The sequence below is a fragment of the Lepisma saccharinum genome, chromosome 11 (assembly GCF_977018435.1).
Source record: "Lepisma saccharinum chromosome 11, izLepSacc3.1, whole genome shotgun sequence".
NCBI lineage: Eukaryota > Metazoa > Arthropoda > Insecta > Zygentoma > Lepismatidae > Lepisma > Lepisma saccharinum.
Genome location: NC_139239.1, coordinates 66,161,513 through 66,186,440, shown reverse-complemented (window position 1 = coordinate 66,186,440; position 24,928 = coordinate 66,161,513). Strand labels below are relative to the sequence as shown.

The 24,928-nt window shown below is 38.4% G+C and overlaps 1 protein-coding gene across 5 annotated transcripts in view; it reads right to left on the bottom strand.

Moving 5' to 3' along the window:
- LOC145995295 (uncharacterized protein SYNPCC7002_A1628-like) overlaps nucleotides 1-24,531 on the bottom strand; it is a 48,029-nt gene extending 23,498 nt beyond the window's left edge. The window contains exon 1 of one of the 5 annotated variants that reach the window (XM_083131895.1): nucleotides 24,484-24,531. Coding sequence is in view for 1 of the 5 variants with exons in the window: in XM_083131891.1 (XP_082988017.1) it covers nucleotides 18,607-18,615 (9 nt within the window). In the remaining 4 variants the exon portion in view is untranslated. The other 4 variants (XM_083131893.1, XM_083131892.1, XM_083131897.1 and 1 more) reach the window with 4 other exon arrangements.
- Between the last annotated feature and the right edge of the window lie 397 nt (nucleotides 24,532-24,928).

Genomic DNA, 24,928 nt, shown 5'->3' with positions numbered 1-24,928 from the left:
GATCCGCGTAGCAGAAACCTTGGCAAACTACACTGTTTCATATGATTCACTAGGTAAACGGAACATAGGGTTATGTACTAGCGGCCAAACTATTTCCAACCTATCTCAAAAAATCCGTCCAGATACCAAAGTTGGTAAAAAAGTGATATTGCTTATTGGCACCAATGATTTTTTGAGATATACAGAGCTACACAAAATGAAAAGTGACCTCAAAGGTTTAATACACAAGTTATTACCTTTAACGAATCAGTTAATATTACTCACATTACCACCAATCCCAAAGTTATTAACTGCTGACAATCCTGATTTGTGGAGTAAGTGGAGTCAGTGGAATAATTTTCTAATGGAGTTGGGGAATGATGAGAATCTCATTGTAGTGAATATTAGTCATCTGTTTTTGAATGCAGATTCCAGTATAAAATTGGATCTATTTGAAAAACACTTAGGAAATCCAAGGAATGGCCGAATTGATTTAATTCATTGGTCAAAGTCTGGGATGAATGTAGTTTTTGATTTCTTGAAACAAAAAGGTCTGTTAAATGATGTCAATCAAAATGAAATCACAGTCCAGGCAGACATACACCAGTTTAACTCGTTAAACTAGTTACGAGCTCATGTCAAAAAGCAGGTGATGTGAGTGATGGGATAAATCCTGCTATTTATTTTATAAACTTAAGTGAATGTGATGAAATAGATTGCAGTGCAGAAATCAAAAATTGTAAGCAACCCATAAATACTAATAGCAAGCGTAAACCTTCTGCTCACATAAAAGTAAGAATAAACAATAAGGAATATACTTCTTTACTCGATAGTGGCGCTGAGGTCAGTGTTCTCTCGGAAACCCTGTGGAAGTCTATTTGTACTCAGGCTTCTAAACCACGGCTATTGCCAGTTACGGGAATTAAATTAGTTGACTATACAGGGAAAAGGAAAGACAAACTAATAGGTTCCACTCATTTGAACGTTGAAATTTGTGGACTTTCCTTTTACATTAAATTCCTGGTAGTCAGACATTTAAAAGTAGACATTATTCTCGGTTTAGATGTCCTATACAATATTGATAGTACTTTAGACTTTGTCCAGCGAGGCTTACTCTTGGAATCGAGCGAAGGAAGCAAATTCTCCAAATTTATCGCTGTTTCAAATGAAAGTTGTCCGGAAGAAGAGTTAGATTTCAGACCTTCTGTATCTAACATATCCCCACGGTCATCCTCTCATCCTTCTGATGAAGACTTGTGGAGAAGGGTTAAAGAGTGTGAACATTTAAATGAGTCACAAATGATAGCTTTATTTCAGTTGTTAAAACAATATAAAACATTGTTTTCTGAATTACCAGGTCTCTGTAACAAGTATACACACACAATAGAACTGGATACTTCCACACCAATAGTTAACAAAAACTATCCAATACCATTAGCATATAGGGACGAAGTTGGCAGGCAAATAGAACAAATGTTCAACTTAGGCATTATTGAATATTCTGAATCAGAGTACCTATGTCCTCTCCTAGTTGTAGTCAAGCCCGGAGGAGGCATTCGTCTCTGCTTAGATCAAAGAAATATCAACAAACATGTCAAGCTTGAGCAATTACATCCTATGAACATAAATGAACTCTTAATGAGTTTCCATGGATGTCAATGTTTGTCCTCCCTAGATTTGGTTAATGCTTTCTGGCAGGTCCCCTTACACCCCAAAGCAAGAAAGTATACTGCTTTCAGTTTTCAGGGAAAACTTTACCAGTTCACAAGGGTAGTGTTCGGATCAATCAATGGAACGTCTGCTTTCATTAATGCTCTGACACGAACCTTGGAAGGTACGGAATCTTTTATAGTATGTTATGTAGACGACGTAATTGTCAAAAGCGCGTCTTTCGAACAACATCTTTTTCACTTAAGACTTATTTTTGACAAGTTACAAGATGCCAACATGACACTGAGACTGGACAAATGTAGGTTTTGTCAAGTCAAGGTGGAATTTTTAGGGCATTCTATCAGTGCACAGGGTTATGAGAAATCTCCCAAGTATGTTCAAGCCATAAAAGACTTACCTGTCCCTTGCAATATCAAGCAACTGCAGAAAGTCTTGGGAAGTTTCAATTGGCTATCAAAATATGTTAAAGATTATGCCATCATGGCACATCCCTTGTACCAGTTATTGAAAAAAGGCAAAAAGTGGGAATGGGATGAAAGTGCACAATGCTCCTTTGAGTTGTTGAAACAGTCCATTATTGCAGAAACAATGCTTTACCATCCAGATTTGAACAAACCATTCTTTGTTCAAACTGATGGATCAAATATAGGCATTGCAGGATATTGTTTTCAACTGGTAGACAACAACATGCGTCCGATTGGATTCGTGTCAAGGATTTTGAAACCTTTTGAGAAATCATATACGTCCACTGAAGTAGAAGTGTTAGCAATACTCTTTACACTGGACAAATTTAAATCACTGTTGTTAGGTAGAAAATTTACTGTTATCACAGATCATAAATCCCTCACGTGGTTAGAATCTGCACACACTTGGAACAATAGGCTGACTAGATGGTTTATTCAAATACAACAGTACTCATTCCATGTCAAATATTGTAGAGGTAAAGAAAACCTCTTGGCAGACCTGTTGAGCCGATCTTTTAATGACCATGATAATGAACTCATATTCATGAATAACTTTGAGTATCTTGATGAGTCATTAATATGTGATAAAAACAATTTTGTTAATGAACAAAATAGTGATCCGTATTGCAGTGGTGTTAAATCTGTTCTTGCCGGTTGTGAAAGTTCACAACAGAGCAAACATCGAAACTGGAAAAATATATACCTTATTCACAATGATCTACTTACCATCAAAGATTTTCACAATCCAAACCGGATAAGAATATGCGTGCCTCAATCATTAGTAAATCTTGTACTGCACAAGTATCATGATGAAGGTGGTCATTTTGGTACAGACAAGACACTCGGTAAAATTTACCAAATATTTTACTGGCCTCATATGAAAAGAGACACAAAATCTTACATCACTGATTGTGAAATTTGCATGAAAAATAAACCAGATAAACATCCTCCTAAGTATCTGGAAATCATGCACAAACCCTCAAAACCAGGTGAAATATTATTTATTGATTTACAAGGTCCATTCATACGTTCCTCCAAAGGTGAAAAATATTTACTAACAGTATTAGATTCTGCTAGCCGTTATCTTGTGGCATATCCTATTGGCAATAGTACAGCTTCCATCGTAACTAGAAAACTAACACATTCTTACTTCATCCATTTGGGAATACCAACAATCATTATATGTGACAATGGTCCACAATTTCGTGCAGAACATTTTACAAAAGGTATGAATGCTCTCAATGTAAACATTTTTTACATTCCCAGTTATCATCCAAGTGCCAACTTAGTGGAGAGATATCACCAGGAAATAAATAGATTGATGCGTATATTTTGCAATGGTAAACATAAGCAATGGTCTAGCCATGTTGCTGCCATTTTACATCTGTTAAATAATTCAATTTGTTCCAGTACAGGTTATGCTCCTATAGAACTCAGACTAAATATTGAACCTCAAAATATCTGTAAAAAAGTACTAACGGGTCGCATTCCTGATGTAGAGACGTGGAAAAATAAGCTGCTTATGGCAGAAACATGTAGTTTCAATAAGAGACAAAAACATATTATAAAACAGCATGAAAAACAAGCAACAAAAAATCCAGTAAAGCAAGGAGATCTGATCTTCATAAAACTGCATCCTCAAAGTGACACTATCACTTGCATTATAAAAAAATATTGTAATTTATACCAAGGTCCTTTTGTTTGTATGCAAATTCATGATGATAACACAGTGAAAGCCATATGCTGCAACACTGGAAAAGACATTGCAAATATTTCCGTAAAAAATATCAAAGCTTGGCATTGTTCATTGGACAAGCAAAAACTTTGGATAAACAAACTTTTAAGCATGCGTAACGATTTGCAACTTCATGAGTTAGGTTTGGAGCAGTTGCATGATGCTGTCTAACTATATTTATTAAGAGCATGATAACAAATTGTAAATTATAGTGGTACCATATTTGTGATATGTGGAGTTTGTGCATACATGTTGTCTATTGCATGTTTTAAATGTATGCATGCTAATTTATGTATGCGAGATGCATATGTTATGATTTTATCTCTGCATGCAAATTGTACATGATGTGTTTTCTTTTTTTTTACTGATGTATGTAAACTGCACGTGTGTTGTTTTGTGTTTATGCTTGAAAATTGTACAAATTTGGTTCTGCGATTATGCATACACACTGTACATATGTGTATTCTGTTTTATGTTTATGCATGTTAAGTTATTTAATATATGAATCTGATATTTTGTCATAATCTTACATGTTATATCTTTGTTTATGTGGTGTTTGTTTTCTAACTAACTTCTTGCATGTAAACAATGTCATAATTTTAGTGATGCATGAAGTATTTGACATTTCTTCTTGATTCTCAGTAAGAAAGTCAAATTTCCCAACCCCGGGGAATTTATGACAGATCATAAGTTCTCTAGTTGAAAATGTTGTATATAAAAATAATCACGCTGTACAAATTACAACTTTGCCAGCAATGTGTAAAAAACTACAATGGCAATCACCCTGTACAAATTATAACTTTGACAGCGCTGCAAAGAAAAGTCATATTGGCAATCGCATTGTATAAAATAGAGGAATAGGAGGGTGGAGATATTCTGTGGCTTAGCTTAATGGAAGCGGTGATTGTAAGTTTATGCGATGCATGTTAATCGGATTGTTTTCTAACAAATTTCAAGCATGTTTGCATGTAAAAATTAATAAAAATCTGAATTTACTAACACCAGACTTGTTTTTGACATTTTTCATGAGTTAGCGTATGTGGTTTAAGCCTGAAAGGTAAAAATCCAAGTAAGGAAGTTGGTCCCCTGCGATTCTCAACTTGCCAGAAGTGCTACGAGAATAGGTAGGCGGTCATAGTCCCATGGTCCACTATTCGAGAAGTGAGGACTGGCATATGATGCTACGACTCTAGTCTACCAATTGCAGGCAGCAGTGCCCAAAAAGGATTCCTGGTGTTCACACAGCAGCAAGTTCCCGTACATCATTGTCAGCGGACTATTGGACAACATGGGCAGCGACTATAATGGCCTGCGCTGGACAAGTTGGTTTCTATGGAGGGAGGGTGTCACCACAGCAGAGATTTACAGACGAGAGTGCGCGGGGTGTGGCAGGACCTCGAACCCCATTTCAGCAATGGCCGTGGTTGATTCCCGACTGGTGTGGGAGCGTGCGTTGTCGTGTTGCAGGAGCACTCCTTTTGCCCATTTTCCTGGTCGTTTTTTTCTGAACCCATCTGGCGAACACTTTCCCCATATTAAGGTGATCGTGCAAGATTCGCTGCAAGGTGTTTCAGGACAGACCCGTGGTTACCTCCATTTCAGAAAACGTGATGCACCTGTTCTCAAGAATGACTTGGTCAACCCGTGTAATGTTTCTTGCTGTTGTCACAGTCACTTTCCTTACAGAACTTGTCTCTTTTTCTGTTGACGTGCATCCTGTTTTCCAGCCTTCCACCTAATTGTAAACGGTTTTCCGTGAAGGTGTATGTTCACCACACACTGCTTCCAATCGTCTGTAAATCTCTGCTGTGGTCACACCCTCTCTCCAACCAACTTGTCCAACGCTGGCATTATAGTCGCTTTCCATGTTGTCCAATAGTCTGCAGACAATGAAGTACGGAACGTGTTGCTGTGTGAACACCGGGAATCCTTTTGGGCACTGCTGCCTGCAATCGGTAGACTAGACTCGTAGCTTCATATGCCAGTCCTCACTTCTCGAATGGTGGACCATGGGACCTGAAAAAAAATAAAGTGTGAATCATTATACAAGGGTTGATCAAATGAAAAGGTACGAAACGTCGTAACAACGGAATCGTTTATATAATACCGATGCCGCGATGGGAGAACGTAGCGTGATATGTAGGGGTGCGATTGGAGTCGCCACGCGGCATTGGAGCATGCAGGGCAACGCGCATGCGCAGGAGGGAGCAGAGGCTCCGATACAGAGCGCCGTCCAAGTGACGCGGCAGTGCGTGTTCGGACAGGATGGCATTAACATTGGCAAATTCGACTGTTGAGGAGCAGCGAGGCGTTATCCATTTTCTGACAGCAGAAGGTGTTAAACCGGCCGATATTCATCGCGGGATGGTGAACGTTTACAGGGAAGACTGTGTGCGACCGGGGCTGCTCACGGAGGGTGTGGTTCTGCTCCATGATAACGCACGTCCACACGTCTCCAGGGTCACACACGCGGAACTGGCCAGGTTCAAGTGGGAGCAGCTAGACCATCCACCCTACAGTCTGGACTTATCCCCCTGTGACTTCCATGTGTTTGGTCCCCTGAAAAAGCATCTCAAAGGAAAGCGCTTCACCTCGGACGATGAACTCAAGGATGCTGTGAAGGACTGGGTCACGTCACGGCCAAAGGAATTCTGGGAAAAAGGAATCATTCGGCTCGTTCATCAATGGAATCAATGTGCTCAGGCCTATGGAGGATACTTTGAATAAAGTATTCATTTACACCGACAGTGTCGTTTTGTACCTTTTCATTTGATCAACCCTTGTAGTAAGCCCCTCGTATATTATTTGATAAAGTAACTAGTTACTGTTACATGAAAAAGTAATGTTTATTTGTTGCTCTGCTACTTATAAAGAGTGGTATTTATGAATGAACGAATGTCAACCCTTTTTCAGTCTAAACAAGGGACCACTCACTTCTTGCACATTTTGATTGATCAACAATGGATAAATCACTGATATCTGCATATAGTTTCAAAATGCAGAGACTGTGGGGGGGGGGAGTGTAAGAAATGTATATTTCCATATTCACTTTTTAGTACTAAATAACCCACTTAATAAAAGTGCAAATTGATTGATTCGTTTAGAGCAGCATTGTTGCCAGCTTACAGAAAAAAAATTCGGAATTTCACTCATAGTGTCAGCCCTATAGACACTGGATGGACCAAATTTGGAGTGAAGCACAATAGGAGGATATGTAATGGCCAACCCAGCCAAGTTTTTAAAAAAAATGGAAATTACGCAACATTTACAAAAGCCATAAGTTTGGAAAATTTTGAACATTGGGCATTTGCCCCTGGTCCCCCACCTGGACTCCTAATTGGTGCATGTTGAAAGTGTTATTTTATTCTCATTATTACATATAAAAGTAAAATATAGCGGTGATTGAGGAGTTATAGCTGATTTTGTAAGATCTATCTCATAATACTCATGGGGAAACAAATAACTTTTTCAAACTACGCTTGTTGATAATAGTAGCAATGGAAGTATGTCATACTTTCATATGTATACTAATCAACAAAAGATAACTGAAATATCATGTGTAGTTATCAAGAAATGACACACAAATTGCTACCACTGGTGGTGGGATATATAGATTCCGATCATCCCCTAAAGGCAGTAGCGGCTGCTGCCTATTCGTGCACTCGCACGTACACACCCAAATAAATGTGCAATGTAATTGATTTTTATTATATTTATTCATTGAAAGCCATTTCTTGAAAACAACAAATGTTCTCGGGCCACATTACCTTCCATTTACTTCCTTACGTCAGCTTTTCTATCTGAGTAACTCGCGTTGGATGGGCGGCATGAACACAATTGGGAAGTGCACACAGTTGCACCCGACTCCACAATGAAATGGCACTGTGTTCGACGGTGGGTAGAGAAAGCAGAAAGGCTCTTATGGCTTGGATCAAGGGCTTTCGGACTCGCTTCGCACAAAAAATTGTGACATCGTAGCTACGGTCATGTGCTGTTCCCTCTTCGTCATGTAGTGTTGCAATCTTTCCACTCCTTGCCGTGTGATGGAGTCAAGACTCGAGAACAAACCATGCATCATTGCAAATTGAGGGATTTTTTCTCAGCAAAGGAAATTTTGATCTCTCTCACCTCATGTGGTTCTGAGCAAAGTATTGAAATCCGAATGAGGGGATGGGCGTGAAAGGAAGGGGAAAGTGTGTGGCGTGTAGTGTTGAGCGTACTATTCAACCATGCAAGGCCAGATGCGATGAGTGGAATACGTTGATACATGTGCTGCAGTGGCGTGCGGTGATAAATCAGGCAGGGGAACAGGTCACCTGCACTCCCCCAAGCATGGGTGTCTTAATATAATACAGTAGATCAAGCAAAATTCAACCCTTATTGAAATGAACCAAATAAATATACGATACATATACGGTATTACAAATTGTCAAGTGACAAACATGAGGCACGTTCAAATTATATGACAATAATAATTTTAAAGCAAATGTGATATCATATAAAGAAAACATTAAAAATAAAATTGTTGATGCGCAACAAAGAAAAATTTGATAATATAAATTTATGAGTGATCTGAAAAAAAATAATGTTTTGTCAGAACCTGTTTCATCTCATTATTCGTAGATTAAGTTGACGTTTTTTCATAGAGTTGAGTATTCTTGAAATTCAAACGTCCTCAATGCAATAATGGCACACAGATAGCTGAGTTTTTTCATGATGTTCGCTAGATTAGTAGAAGTTGTTAATGTGACAAAACCCGACCTGTTCCAGACTCCCTTCTCAGGATTAAACAAGGACAACAATATTATTTGCTACTGGAAGAATATCCAGTTAATAATTTTACAGAGTTGTAGTAACTCGTTTGAAAATGCCTTGTGTATGATTTCGTTTTAGTTTTTAATTCAGTTAGGATGTGTGTTGGTTTGTTGTATTATCTGCAAAGTTCAATGAACTAAAAGGCTTTCGTCCTCAGCCGGTCGATCATACAACACTCGCAACTTGCTCGCAACATTCGCTTTCTTGTCCTGCCGCTGTGTGCCTTGATACTTTGGTCTTGGGGTTGGTGGAACAGGTGGATGTGAGCTGTTCCCTCGGAAACTGTTTCGCAGTGTTTAGCCAAGGCATTTAGCAGACGCTTAGACTCTAGAAGACTTTTCCAGTTCGTTATGAATGTCAGACGAAAGTTCTCAACGAGATTAGGAAGTTATAGACTTTCTACACTCGAAAGTATCACTTGTGACGCGATTCAACTTCAGCACATAGCAAAAACTGGAAGAAAAGCGAATCTGCAATATCTCTCGGAGGGAACAGCTAGTGTGTTCAGCTTCCGTGGTGCCATGGGGATCGTTTACCTTCACGCATGGTCGGAAATACTCGGCGTCAGACAGTAGAGGGTGAGAACCATGATGCGTTGGGGGTAGGTGAAGTAAACAAACGTCCAGCCACCGTGAAAGATTTTCTTCAGCGTTACTTTTGGAAACGTTGATTTTGGGAGAAAGAAGTGTTCTTATTATGTTAATATAAATAATTTAAATAGCTCAAAAGTGCGATAAGTAGGAGGGAACAGCCTGTTCCCTCTGTTCCATGGAGGGACCGCCACTGATGTGCTGGGAAAATAGTTTTATAAAATGGGAAAGGTTTGAATTAAAAATATTCACAATGTCGTAGGAATTGTGCATTTAGACGCTGCGACTTGTATTTGGAAGTTAATTTCAAATAATCAGAGATTAATCTTGTATTTTTGTCACAGAACAGTCAATCCAATTCTTTATTCAGTGCATACGAGAATCTGTAACTTGCACTATTATGTCATTCATTTGAGATAATTTTGGTATAAGTGAATAATTACATTAAAAATAGTAATTAACTTAAGTGTAGGATGAAATGTTTATGTGGCATTAAACTTGGATTTCTGATGGGACATATTTACATTGAAGAAAGATAATATACATTATTAAAACACGGCAATTACACAAAATTCTGGCAATATTATTATCCTTTACAAACCATAGCAGTTTATCGGTATAGCGTTGCGAGTGATTTTGTCAGGTCGTCGAATGCTGAATTTTCTACAGGTCACAAAAGAGAACAAACCACATCTTCTCTCGTGATCGATTAAAAAAAATCACTATGGTATTTCGATTTTGTAATAAACCTTATTTTTTCTAAATTTTCATGAAATATAACTCTGCTATCATCTCATCATCAGGGAAAGGTGCGTCATAACTTCAATTGCAAATGCGATTAGCAGAAACGGGCAGGAATAATTGAGTGGGAATAACACTTCTTCTGGACGTGAGGCCAAGGTGCACACTCATAGACCCAGACCACGAGCTGCCACTGCCTAAAGGTTAAACTTGCGAGACTGCTTCCATGCCAGGGTTTCAAATATGGTGGTGGATCAGCAATACAAGTATCAGTTTTCTGCTTTAAAATGAAGGTATCTTACTTAAATAAATAAAAAAAAAAAGTAACTATGGATGACAGTAGACTTCTCAGAGCTGGATGACAGGCCTAGCCTTAGGGTTTGTAGCACTTACCTACCCATCCCCAATCCAGCAAGGTGAAACTGCAGGAAGTGTACTAAAAAATAAAGAATCTCTCCTCCCTTTCATCAAATGTTTTCAAGAAGAACATTCTTTGGGCAAAAATGCTCAACTGAATAATTGATATGCACGTTGCTTTTTTCCTGCAGTAAAGCATGTCTGAATAAATAGAAGCTCCTTTTTCATTATGTAAGGGAATTACCTATTTGGAGGCTTCAGTTTTGCCCTAAAAGTAATTTTTGCTTTTACAATGATTTCAACAACTATTTACCCCCTTCTCCAAATGTCATAGTGGTAATGGTGTCATTTTGTAATTAAGGGGCCCTTGGGTCCGCATCGCTGTTAGATATTTTGCACTCTGATTTGGATCCCATTTTAAATTGTAGGTTCAGTCCAGATAGCCTACCTGAGTATAAAATGAACTTGAACTTTGACAAACTTTTGATGTCAACTTTTTTTTAACTATTATTACAGAAAGAAAAATTCTTAATAACAAATCCAGGCAACTTGTTTCATTCAACTGCCTGCGAGACAATCCTTTGTATTTTGCTGTTTTTCAAAATGAATGACTGATTACTTGTCCTTTCCAGGTATTTTTATGGAGCATAAATGTGGAAATTAATAGGGAATGATGGAAAGACAGAACAAAATTTAATGCAGGAGTCACCGCCCCCCCCCCCCCCCCCAACTGGTATGGAAAAAAATATCGGGTGTTTCTAAAATAACAACTCATTTCATGGAAAAAACCTGACATCTGTCTTTTCTTTTAGGTCTAACTGTAAGATGCTCACCATAGAAGAAAGAACCAGTATTGTTTGCTGAAGACTGGCTGACAAACCTTTGCAGCCATCCAGGAAAGGTTTCGGCAACGATACCACAAGGAGGCACCAATGAGAGAGAATATCCGTCTCCTGATTAACAAATTCAAGAGGACGAGGATCATCCACGATATGCAACGTCCAGGTTGTCTGCCAATTGCACAGGAACATGTCCATACCATCCATGAGGCTATTGAAAGGAGCCCTACTGCATCTACCCATCGGCTAAGTCTGGAGTGTCCAGAGATCTCCCACACCAGTGTGTAATGCATACTGCGTTATACCCTTTAAAAAAAGGGCCTATCATGTGCAGGTACTGTACCACATGGAACCCGAGGATTACGCCGCAAGACAGGAGATGTGCGCGGATCTCCTTGACAGTGTTGCGAATGACAACCTAATGGACAACGCACACAAAACACCCGTATCTGGGCAGAAGAGCAGGCACATGAAACAATGGAGTGGGAAAGAGCAAAGCCGAAAGTTAATGTGTGGTTAGGTATCATGAAAGAGAGGGTGTACGGCCCGTTCTTCTTTGCAGAGGACACAATTCAATCCAATGCTTACCTGGACATGCTGCAGCTCTTCTTGGAACCTCAGTTGCTAGCCGACGGCATCCTGGGTACTGTGTTCTACCAACAGGATGGTGCCCCTCCCCACTTTGCTCACATTGTGAGAGATTATCTGGACCAGGGTGGCTACTCTAGGACCATGATAAAATTCAAGTATAATTCCCAGTTTTCAAGGAGAACTTTCCAAAAATTCAAGTAGATATTTTCTCTATTTCAACCTTATGTATTACCGCCTCTCAACATCCACACACAAATATCTTAATAATATAAATGGTATATGTGATTCCAACATCCAAAAATTATAATTCGAATAAACGGTACACGTAATATAATTAAAATATTTAATTTAAGGTTTCTGAGTTTCTATTTACAATCAGAGGCGCAACCTTGAATATTTGTCTGGGGGTGCAAGTGCCAGGATAAACGTACTAATAATAATAATATTATTATAACATTATTTTTATTATTATTGATTTGTTTTATTTTACTTTGCTTCTTGTGCCACGTTTGGCTAATTTGCGAAGATGGGGATGAGTGATATGATGAAATTGATGAATGGACAGTCACAAACATCCATGCCCGCCGGGACCAAAAATATTATTTGTAGTAGTAGTAGTATCAAAGACGTTATTATCCTTGTAAATTATGCAAAAAGGGGATAGAAGTTGTTGCTAAAGCATTTGTGTTCGAACAAACGATTTCAATTATTTTTTCAACACATGGCACAGTAGTTCCGATCCCACTTTAAACTGTAAGTCCAGTCCCGATTAGCCTTTCTGTCCATAAAGTGGACTTTAAACCACAAATCAATCAACCAATTTTACAACTTTTTCATTTAGATAGTTCGGCACCCATGGCCAACTCCCGCCGCCCCCTAGCTATGGTTATAAACTTCATAAGACTAAGAAAAGCAGGAATTGCGAGCGAAGCGATCAAGAAAATTTTACGAAAATAATTTTTATTTGCATAAAATGTGAATAGGATTTGGATTTAAAAAGTTGTAATTTTTGACGTCTACAAAGAAAAATTCAATTAGAATTCACGCATAATTCCTGGAGCCAATAATTCACGGAATTCAAGGCATTCCCAGTGAGTAGCCACCCTGTGGACGAGACATTCCCGAACCTCTGGATTGGACGAGGTTCGCGACGGATATGGGCACCAAGATCACCAGATCTCACACCCTTGGACTTTTTTGCCTGGGGTTTTTATCAAATCGCAAGTGTACAAGGTCAAGATAAACTCTGTTGAACAACTCAAGGGACGAATTATTCAGGCTGTGAATAACATTACACCACAAATGCTGGAAAGGGTTTTTAGGAACTCTGATGAAAGGTGGGGTTTCTGTGTTGACATGCATGGTGGCCATGTTGAACTGAGGTGAACATAGATCTAGTGGGACTGTACATTTAATCTGTGTTTGTTTTTCTTTCATTAAAAAGTGTTTTCACAGAAATGAGTTGTTATTTGTACTTTGTAAAGGGTCATAAAATGAGAAAAAATGAGATATTTGAAACATAGTAAAATATATATAACATACAACTTCCTAAAATAGAAGTGAGAATCCTTATTCATTAGTATTTTTAAAAATGTTGAAGGAGCAAATTCTGAAAGTAACATGGGTAGTTTATTGCAAAATGTGGGCATTTAGAGGAAAGGACCTCTTTAAGTTGGAGACAAATGCTTCCAAAATTAAATAGGATTAAAGTTTTACCATTTCATGGGACAAAATGTCCCAAAGTAACCTTTTACCACCTTTACAAGCATTTGCTACAGATTAGGTCTTGAAGGGGGTTGATGGGCTATTGATTGTTCCCTGACACAGAGCTTACCATTTATGGTTCTGCAAATTCAGAAATGATTGGTAATAGAAGTAGCAAGCCATAGTTGTTACCTATTATTAAGTGTTAATACAATAAGAAACCAGAACAACCAGCAAGAAAATTTTCATGTGGTTAGTATGAGTGTGTGCCATGCAACTACAGTTCCATTTGTTTGCTAGTATTCATACGCATAGCTATGGTGCAGATGCAATGTGTGGCACAGTGTTGCAGCAATGTTTCTCACAACAGACATGTAATCAGTGGCGGCTGGTGGTCTGACTTTATGGGTGTGCACTTCAGCATCGCGTCCAGAAGAAGTGTTTTATCACCAAAATACTCACTCCCTTTTTTGCATCCATAATGATGCTAAATGTATTGGTAACCCAAGTTACGAACATCTTTTACTAAAAATGAGGCTATGGAAGAGTTTTATTTCATATAAAATAATAATATTTACAAATTTGGAACACTGTGGCAAATTTTACGTCGATCACGAAAAGAGCGATGTTACTGGGTATAGATAATTCAACATTCAATAACCTGACAAAATCACTATAAACATAGAAATGCCGATCTACAATATTCAATATTATTGTCGATTTGAAAAATATTTAGTAAAAACTTTCCCCTTCGCTCCGCTGATAAATGTGAACAAGAATAATAACATTTGCATACATCAAACAAGAAGGATCGGGCGACTACCCAGGGTGCCAAAACGGGGCACCAAATTAGAGCCAAATTCTGAGTTTATTTTTAAGTCCACTTTATGCACAGAAAACCAAATAGAGAAGACCTACGGTTTAAGGAGGGATCTGAAGCACTATGTGTCTCCACCGGCTGCATGGCTATTTGTTTTAAAAAGAGTTGGATTTATTGTTGACAAGAATTAATTGAAGTTACTGCTGAATAACTTAAGTATATTGCAAAATCATCTAAGCTAAGAGATAATTGTTGTTTTGATATAATTATGTAGGTATTAAATAAACACATATCTACAATAAACATGTTCCTTAACAGCATTATAGTATTTTTAAAATAAGGCTATTATTTTTCGCCATTAAAACCATATATATATATAACATGGTTATGATTTATATTGGAGGAATGTGGAAAGTAGAGGATGCCAAAATTCCATTTTGCCCGGGTGAAAATTTCATCTTGAGCCACTCCTGCAAACAAGGTAGCCGATCCAACGACAACATGCAGAAAATCAGTTGTAATCTATCTAGCAGTTGTTTATTTCTAACGACCGACTGACCAAACCAACAAACTCAAGCGAAATCAAGAAAATGAATAAAGAAAATGACAGCACTCACTCAGCCCACACTGCCCTGCTTCGTACTTCAGCCTTATCTGTCTTATTACTGCAGTCGCTGCGTGCTTTGTACGAGTAGCTAACTGCCCTCCAAATATTCAACAACGTTAAATATTACGACTCTGCTTTCGCTATGTACAGTTTTCCCTTTCATCATGCTCACTTTGCAATGAAACAGGAACGAGCTTTTGATAGTGTAACAATCTTGCCATGCAATGGAAACAGCTGACTGATCCACTTCTCCCTCCCTGGTGGATTATTCTACTACAACGCCACAAGAACAGTTTATTTTGACCAAGCAAAGGCAACGCAAGACATTGTTTAAAGCCCGCATTTCGCTTTCAGTGGTCCTCCCCTATTCTGTCTTCTTCCTTACCCCTGTCATGCTCGGAACAGGGTCGGCAAAGATACCATAGAAATGTCCCTTTTCCAAAAAAAAATTCCTCGATTTACGATGTGTGTTCTCTCTCTACTCCGCCACACGATCTTGAACAGAATGGCATTGCAACACTGCTGTATCGTGAACACAGACATTGCAGTGTGCGTAAAGCCTATAATACTGCAAGCTACTAGCGCCAATCTCTTTTCACTCCTTGCATGCTGCAAACAGCGGCAGACGAGCACACGGTGATTTGTGTTCAGAGCAAAGGTATCTCACCGGCAGGTGCTGGTAAATCGAAAAATTGAAGCCGGGGCGATGGGTGTGGAACGTTTGATGTTTTGAAGGAAATAGTGTTCAGTGAATAAGTATAATAAAAAAAATATTGCATTGCAGATTTATTTGGGTGTGAATGTGCAAATAGGCAGACGCCGCTACTGGATGTAATTACATAAAAATCTGTCACACAGGAGAGATGATTCCACACAGATAAAACAGCAAGAGTGAAAAATCAGGCAAAGCCAGGTTTGGCTAGGTAGCCGAGTGGTAGAGCTAGAGACCCGGGTTCGAGTCCTGGTTGAGCCTTAATTTTTTGCTGAAATTTCTACAGAGATGTAATTGTTTATTGTCGAGTCTTATTTCTGTTCATACAGACTTGGATGTGCAAATGTCCAATATTTTGTGGAAGAAAATGATAAATATTGGTACGTAGAGAACTCACAATTACATGTTTTGCTTTGTATTGTAAGGTAAGCAAATGTTTGTAAGATAAAAATTGAGTGTTAATTGTTCTTCAGGATGAAATTCAAGTGCTTATTATCACAGAAACTACTGCTTTTGGAGAAATTATATCCCAAAAAGTAACAGAAGTTATTGCATTCATAAAATGAAGTTGTGTGATGCTTTTGCATGACAGATTTTGAGGAAATTGTATATTGTATGTGCAAAGAAAAAGAAAGAATGGAAAATTAAGGCAACCAAACCTATCTCTTCTAAACTAATCTATGAATGGTAAGAATAACAAACCTAACTTGCCTAACCACTCAAGGAAGCATGAACAACCAGAGCTGGGCTGAGGTTACTATCTGCCAATAACTTAGCAATTCAGCAGAGAGAGGATTGTTACTTTTGAGGTGGTTTATTTATTTTTAGTGAAGTTAACTGAAAATTGACAGAAGCAGTGTTTGATGTCCACCTCAAATTATTCGAAGGTTCACAGTTTTTACCATCGAGAACAAGTATCTTATATTTACTGGCATCTAGGGAAAGAGCAGAAAGTACTTCGGGTCAGGATAATATTGTTGAAAGTATATTTTATGTGTTTATTTCTTTTAAGCATGCTATAAGCCTGTTCTTATTTTTCAGACAGATGGACACTTTTCATGAAATGCAACACATGTAGCATGACAGCAGCATAACACACAATATATTATTTGTTTAGGTTGGTCTTCCTCCTTACATAAACATCTGGCCCAGGTTCAGTTCCTAATTAATTATGGTACACAATGCATTTCTAATGTAGTTTTATTTCCATTTATGTCTGTTAAGATGTACTTCATCAGCTTAGAAATTACTTACAGCTTCTTTTGGAGAATGTTTTTTTTTACCTTCTGTATAATCCTTTATGTGTATTTGTTTGCACGGGGCCATTCACTTACTTACTGTGAACAGGGCATGAAGGGATTTGCTGCTTCGGTCATGCTTTCATTGTTAGGTTCAAGTTTAGGGCTTACTGCAATTAGAATAACCTCTCCAAATGCTTTGTTGTTAGGTTAGGTAAGTCAGATTTAGGACTCTCAGCATTAAACTAAAAATGTGTGCCTTCGAGTGACGTTGACACTTGGGGTAGCAATCAGTGTCGTGCCCACGGAGGGTTGATGTGGGTCATAACAGCCCCCCTTTAGGGTCCAGTATTCCTAAAAAGAGAACCTCAAAGACAGGAAAAGATTGCAAAATGATGAATGACTAGTGACAATCTCCAGTGAATGACTATTTCCAAATACTACAAAGCAAAATAAGGCTTGGAACAAACTGTACCAATGAGCAATGATATTGCATTCATCTACAATCCATAGTCTCTTATGTAGGTTGTGATTGGTTTGTCCAGGTCACAAGGTAGGGAGTTCAAGAGCACACTTGTTTGAGTTCAGCAGACGAGGCAAAGAATCTGATATTGCTAATAAGGTAAGGATTACTACATTGTAATCATGTGTACAAGAAACATTCAAGGTGTGTGAAATTTGTGCTTATGGGGTAGACTCTAGTTTACGTCCTTCTTGCCCATTTACGTCTTTCTTGCACACTCCTTCTCGCCCATTTACAAAACCGTGCTAGCAGACAGCCAGCGCTCCGGCATCCGTAGGGTAAGTTTGTTTTTTTACACTTTCTGTCACTAAACATTCATGGGAACGAGGTATGCCTACGAGGTTAGGTTAGGCATATTAGGTTAGGTTCCATTAGCTCTCATTTCACCCCTAAATATGTGCTTCATCATCGAAAAATGTCCTCAGTACGTCCAATCACGCAAAACCGTGCTAGCAGACAGCCGGCGCTCCGGCATCCGTAGGGTAAGTAAGTTTTTTTTTTACACTTTCTGTCACTAACCATTCATGGGAACCAGGTATGCGTACGAGGTTAGGTTAGGTTCCATTAGCACTCATTTCACCCCTAAATATGTGCTTCATCATCGAAAAATGTCCTCAGTACGTTCAATCACGCATATCCGGACAACATCAGTTTTTCTCGATTTTCTCCTCCAGGAATTTTTTCTCGCCTTGGGATTTACTTTGTTAAATTCCTTATAAAATAACCTTTCCAACGATATATGACACATATTCCTTAGGAAAAGGACATAAACTAGAGTCTTACCTGCTTATGTAATGGTTACATGATGAAATCAGAATAATAGACTGTTCAAAAATCACACATTCTCTGTTGTGCATTTAATTGCAAGAAAGCAGGGGATGGAGGGGGGGTCATGCACTAGATCCCAATTTGACATCATCTCTAGTAAATGACCACTGCAGTCAGAAAAGAAAGGAAGATCCAGATGAAATTGTTAATGCCCTCCAATCATCTGCAACGCTGACATACACGTATAACCAAATACCTCTTTTTGATCTTTGGGAAAAAATCAAAGAGAAAGCTTCTGGAAATGAACCTTGTGATTTTCATTTTGATGAGGAAGAAAATACTGATATGTCCTACTCATTGCTACTTGAAGGAAGTGAACTTCAAAGAAGTCAAGCTGAAATTTCAACATTGATATGAACATCAATACCTCAGCCTCCAAAAATTCATCTAACCTTGTACATCTAATGCAGGCCAGTTCTTGGTCACCGACAGTAAGAGGAAAGAATCATCTCCTGTGGTTGAGTGCCAACCAAAAACTCCAGAGGAAGATTACCATTTGCAATAACATCGAAGAAATGGAAAGCATATCATGAACAAAAACAACGAGAGAGAAAACAGCAACAAGTGAAAGTGGATGTTAGAAAAAATCAAAAGCTATCACATCGGAACAAGATAGGATATAGTAAATAGTAAGACCAATAGATTCAGATTAAGATGTCCTTGGCCTCAGAATCTGAAGGAGATTTACACGAGTTATTATCTGTTGTGCAAAACAAGAATGAAAGCAGTGAAAATTGCATTATGCACAATGTTGGTGATTATGCTACAGTGTGTTATGATGATGAATATTTTCCAGGAATAGTGATTCATAATAAATTTAAGGATGCATCTGAAATAAAGGTTTTGAATAACTCTGAAGCTGACACATGGAAATGGTCAAAGCTGATCAAATTAGGTACAGTCATTGACACATCAAGGAGTGTATTCAAGCTCCACAAATATCCTGTCTGAAAGGTCTTATGGTGTTTACTATGCAATACCTGAAATGCTAAAATATATATATAAAAAAAACAGCCTGTAACTTTTTCAAATTTCTTTGTTCAGGAAACATTATTATTATTAAAAAATTTTGTGGTCATTCACTGAATTTTGCTGGTCATTCACTAGTGCTTTGATCGGAATTCAAAATCTTTACCTATTTCTTTCATAATAATATGTATTTACTTTAAAATAGTATTAAATGAAACCCAACATTATGACAAATTCATTCATGCAAGTTGCTTGGATTCACTTTGTTTTTTCTTTGACCTAGAAATAAAGTTGTGGGAAAATGTTCTTAACTGGTCATTTACTGATGCAGTCACCTTACTAAAAAAAAGTATGTGTAACTCCAACCTCTTTTTAAAATCAAAAACGATTTGACTACTAAGCCAGAGATCCACAGTTCGAATCCCAGCTTGGCCATAGGTGTTATTTGTGTCTGTCCATTCATCAATTTTATCATATCATCTTCACGATTAGCCAAGATAAACCAAATCAAACAACCAATCAATGATTTGATTTTTGTTACTTAGTATCGCTTTTTTGTCACATTTGGTTAATCGCGAAGATGATACTATGAAATTAATGAAGTGACAAACACAAAGAACACCCATGCCAAGGTTGGGGTTCGAACCCGCAACTCCTGGTGTCGTAGCATGCTGTGATAACCACTCCCCCACGGTTGGTTGATTTGGTCTTATTTTCTCTCTACCACTTTATCCTTGTTCTTCTCTTTTCATCTCTCTCTCTTTCCCTCTAATTGGGATTGGACTTACAGTTTAAAGTGGGATCCGAGGCTAGACTCTTCTTTACGTCCTTATTGCCTTTAGGTAATAACCGATGGGAGTTAACAACACTGCAGGCTCATCTTTGTGTCCGCGTTGTGAATGCGTCTGCTTTGCTCGTTTGCATTCTGCGTGGTGATTGCTTCTTTGTGTTCACGGTGCGTTGTGCGTGTGTATGGTGCATGAAGAACAGGTTCCAAAAACTTGTAGATAGTGTAAAATACGTTTATCCCCAACACTTTCTGTTCACGATAGCCCCACTAACCATTCACAGGTAGCCCCATGAACCATTCAAGTTAGACCCAAAAACCATGCACGGGTAGCCCCACGAACCATTCACAGGGACGAGGTATGCCTATGAGGTTAGGTTCCATTAGCACTCATTTCACCCTTAAATATGTGCTTCATCATCGAAAAATTTCCTCAGTACGTTCAATTACGCATATCCGGACAACATCGGGGTAAAAATCTGATATTCCCCGGACACCTATAACTTCTTCGTTTTGTCAATTTTTTACATTTGTACTTACCTATCTGCTTCATGGAACATTCTTTAACGTGTATTCATGTTTTTTTGATCAAAGTAATTGCAATTTTTTTTTAAAAAAAGTGTTTTTGTAACTGAAGAACGTACGTTTCCGCAAATGGTTTGTGGGGCTATGCGAGAATGGTATGTGGGGCTATGCATATCTTTTTCGAAACAAATTTTTAATTATTGTAACCTATACGTGACCCTACCTAACCTAACCTTACCAGAAATGGTTCGAGAGGCTATGTATGAATGGTTCGTGGGGCTATGCGTCAATGGTTGAATTTCTGCTATGAAACATTCCCACATCACACAAAACACCTTCCAGATGTTAGACAATGCTACAGGAACATATTACCGTAAGTAGTTTCTTCTGTAAAAATGAAGTGATCTGTCGGGGGAATATCAGATTACTACCAACATCGGTTTTTATCGATTTCCTTCTCCACGTAATTTTTTCTCACTTTTGGATTTACGTTGTTGAATTCCTTATACAATAAGCTTTCCAACGATATATGACACGTATTCCTTAGGAAAAGGACGTAAAGTCCGATGGATCCGAACCAATGAAACAAATGAGCCTTCATTTTTCCACAAATTGGGAGGAAAAAAGAAAATTTCAATCATTGTTGTCCGCTCTCAGGGCTCGTGGGATATCGTGCTAAATACATGTTCCCGCTCTCCTAAGATGTGTGTAAAATACTTCTAAATACCTGTTCTACACTAAGATATTGAGTACTTAATCTTCCTTGTTTTTCCTCTTCCGTAGGTATTTTTCTGTGAAAATGAGTGCTAATGGAACCTAACCTCATTGCGAAAGATTGTTTAACAAGGGATTTACCTTTTTTCAAACGAAAATAATTTCCATTTTTGAGATATCGAGTAATTAATGAGCGCTAATAGAACCTAACCTAACCTCATAGGCATACCTCGTCCCCGTGATGGTTTTTGGGGCTAACGGCAACGGTTTGTGGGCTACCACGTGGATGGTTGACGTTAGCCCCAAAAACCATCCACGGGTAGCCCCAAAAAGGAACAAGTTTACAATACCGGGCCACTCTCCAATTTCTATTAAATTTCGCCAGTACTACTTTACTATACCGGAGACACCTATCAATGATTTACTTCGCAATTTTTTACATTGCTAAAGTACTATTCTGCATTGCGGAACATTTATTAAGTGAAATAATGAATTTCTAATGAAAATAATGTCTATTTCTTAACATTAACGAGTACTTACTGTTGTTCCTTATTTCCCACGAACCATCCACTGGTAGCCCCAAAAACCATTGGCGTGAGCCCAAAAATTTAGGAAGAAACCATCACGGGGATGAGGTATGCCTACTAGGTTAGGTTCCATTAGCACTCATTTCGTTCAATTTAGCATATACGGACAATACGAGAGCGTATTGTGCTCTTGAGCAGAAAGCAAATGGTGCCAGCAGCAATAGCGTGTCGAAAATAGATTTTCGTACAAAACCGCATGCATTCGCATTAAAATGGATCAAAACTACATTCAAGAACATCAACAAATTTGAAGAAATCCGTCTCCGGTATAGTAAAGTGTTACTGAGAAAAAAAACAAAATAAACTATGTTTTCTTAACGTAACGTAACCCTACCATAAGAACAGGAGCTCCATGGTACACGCCATTTTCCCCAAATGGGTGTCAATTATTGCACAACATTTTAGCAACATTGTGTTCTGACATCACAGGAGAGAGCTTTTTCATGTTAGGCAAGGCAAGATATAGTTCTCTTAGCCAAAATATTAATTTTTCTTTGTATTTATGCTAGTTGGACCTAACCTAACAGGCCTAACCTAACCTCGTCTGACGTCAATATTCAATTTTGCGAGATTGTTGTGCATAAAGGAAGACCATTAACGAATTGCGAAAGAAAGATGGTTCCGAATTGCTGTGTATGGACAATCACCGTGGTAAATCGCAAGGTTATTTTACAAGTTCTACACGTAAATGTACAATTTTAAACAAGTGACCGCCAAATATGAACTACAGATACGTCATCAGGACACCGAAATTAGTAAGTAGGCGAAATTTTATAGAAATTCGAGAGTGCTCCGGTATTGTAAACTCATGCCCTTAAAAATTCACGATAACCCCACGAACCATCACGGGGTAACACTTTACTATACCAGAGACGGATTTCTTCAAATTTACAGGAGAAAGTACTTACGCAAATCATTTTCTGTAGCGTTGTTGATGTTCGGGAATGTAGTTTTGATCCATTTTAATGCGAATGCATGTGGTTTTCTACAAAAATCTATTTCCGATGTGCTATTGCGACTGCCACCATTTGCTATCTGCACGAGGGCACAATGCGCAATATTGCTGCTTTTACAAGATGACGTGTCGAGGATGCGTCGTGAAGTTGTTGCCGGATGTGGAAGATGCCGTGGAATTTGCAATTCAACATGGAATCTTGAAAAAAGAAGTGGAATACAGGACGTGGAAGGTTAAAATTAAAAGAATTCCGTGTATTTTCTTTCATCGAGAAAAACCGATGTCCGTATATGCTAAATTGAATGAAAGGAGGGTAAATTTCTCGTATCGGACAAACGGATGAAATTTGCTACTTCATTTAATTTGAATATTCGTACTTACGTATTCTGCATTGAGAAACATTGCTGAAGGTGGCATTTTGCTTATTTCACGGAAATAAGCTCTATTTGCGACATATCGAGTCAGTTTACTTCGTTTCTTTTTGCCTTCGGTAACACGCAAAATGGCGGTCACAGTTTCACTACCGTACTCGGCATGCAGTGTTTCCACCCCACTGCACCCAAAAATACCTACGTAGCCCCACAAACCATTGACGCATAGCCCCACGAACCATTCATACATAGCCCCACAAACCATTTCCGGTAAGGTTAGGTTAGGTAGGGTCACTATAGGTTACAATAGTTAAAAATTGGTTTCGAAAAAAAATGCGTAGCCCCACGAACCATTGACGCATAGCCCCACGAACCATTGACATATAGCCCCACAAACCATTTGCGGAAACGTATCTTCTTCAATTACAAAAACACGTGTTTGGAAACACTGACCGGGATTACGTCATCACACACAGGCTACATCCACCTGGAAGTAAATGGATGCAAGAGCTTTCGTGCATCTGTCACACATTTATATCGAAAAATAAATGATTTACCGGCAAAATTCAATGAACGATGAGAGAAAACACTTCCTTGAACTTCCATAAGTATAAAGAAACTGCATTCGGTAAGTAATTTCTCCTGTAAATTTGAAGAAATCCGTTTGTCCGATACGAGAAATTTACCGAAAGGAGTGCTAATGGAACCTAACCTAACCTAGTAGGCATACCTCGTCCCTGTGATGGTTCGTGGGGCTATCATGAATTTGTGGGCTAACGTCAATGGTTTTTGGGGCTACCCGTGGATGGTTTGTGGGAAATACGGAACAACAGTAAGTACTCATTAATGTAAAAAAAAAAAAAAAAAAAAAGACATTATTTTCGTTAGAAATTCATCATTTCACCTAAAGAAATGTTCCGCAATGCAGGATAGTACTTTAGCAATGTAAAAAATTGCGAAATAAATTATTGATAGGTGTCTCCGGTATAGTAAAGTAGTACCAAGTGGTCAAATATAATATGTACACAACATTGTGCGGATATCAATCAATCGATCTAAGCGGCGAAATATTGCAACATGTACCTATAATTATATCTTTATAATCAAATTGACTGCATGTAACCTGAGGGACATGTACAAATAAAATTCACAATCTATCACTTTACTCGATATAATAACCTTTAAATATCACATTACGCAGTTGGCAAGTTTCATTCTTACAAACTGCATATTCATCGGATTTGGGTCTTACAACTAATCCCTTAACGAAAGACAACGACCAACAAATTTTCCGTACTTTACTTCGTATCGATTAGGATGCTGCTATGGTGGTGTTGAGATTAGTAATTTGGATTTATTACCCTAAGCTCTCGTAACGGCACATTTTCTTATTTGTCTACTGTGTTCATGGTGAGGGACGATTATTGACATATCAAGTTGATTCTAGCAATAGTGATAGTAATAACACCTCTCCTCTCTATTGCCAGATTGCTGGATCTTAACAATCCTGGCTGTGGCCGTGTCCGAAAGGTGCAAGACCGTACTTGAAGCGAGCATCCTCCGAGTATGGTATTGGAGTGCGGTCTTCAAGTCGTGGTCTGGAAGTGAAAGTCTTTCGAATTGCACTTCGACTGCAGCGCCAAATACGATCTGTAGATAAAACTGAGTACTCGTTGTTTGCCTCGCCATTTAAACACTTGTTTTGCACCATAGAAACCACATAACATTTTCAAATGCTCGTACACATACATTTCCACACATTAGAAGAACTATAACTAACAACTTGCTGGCCCATGACGTATATCT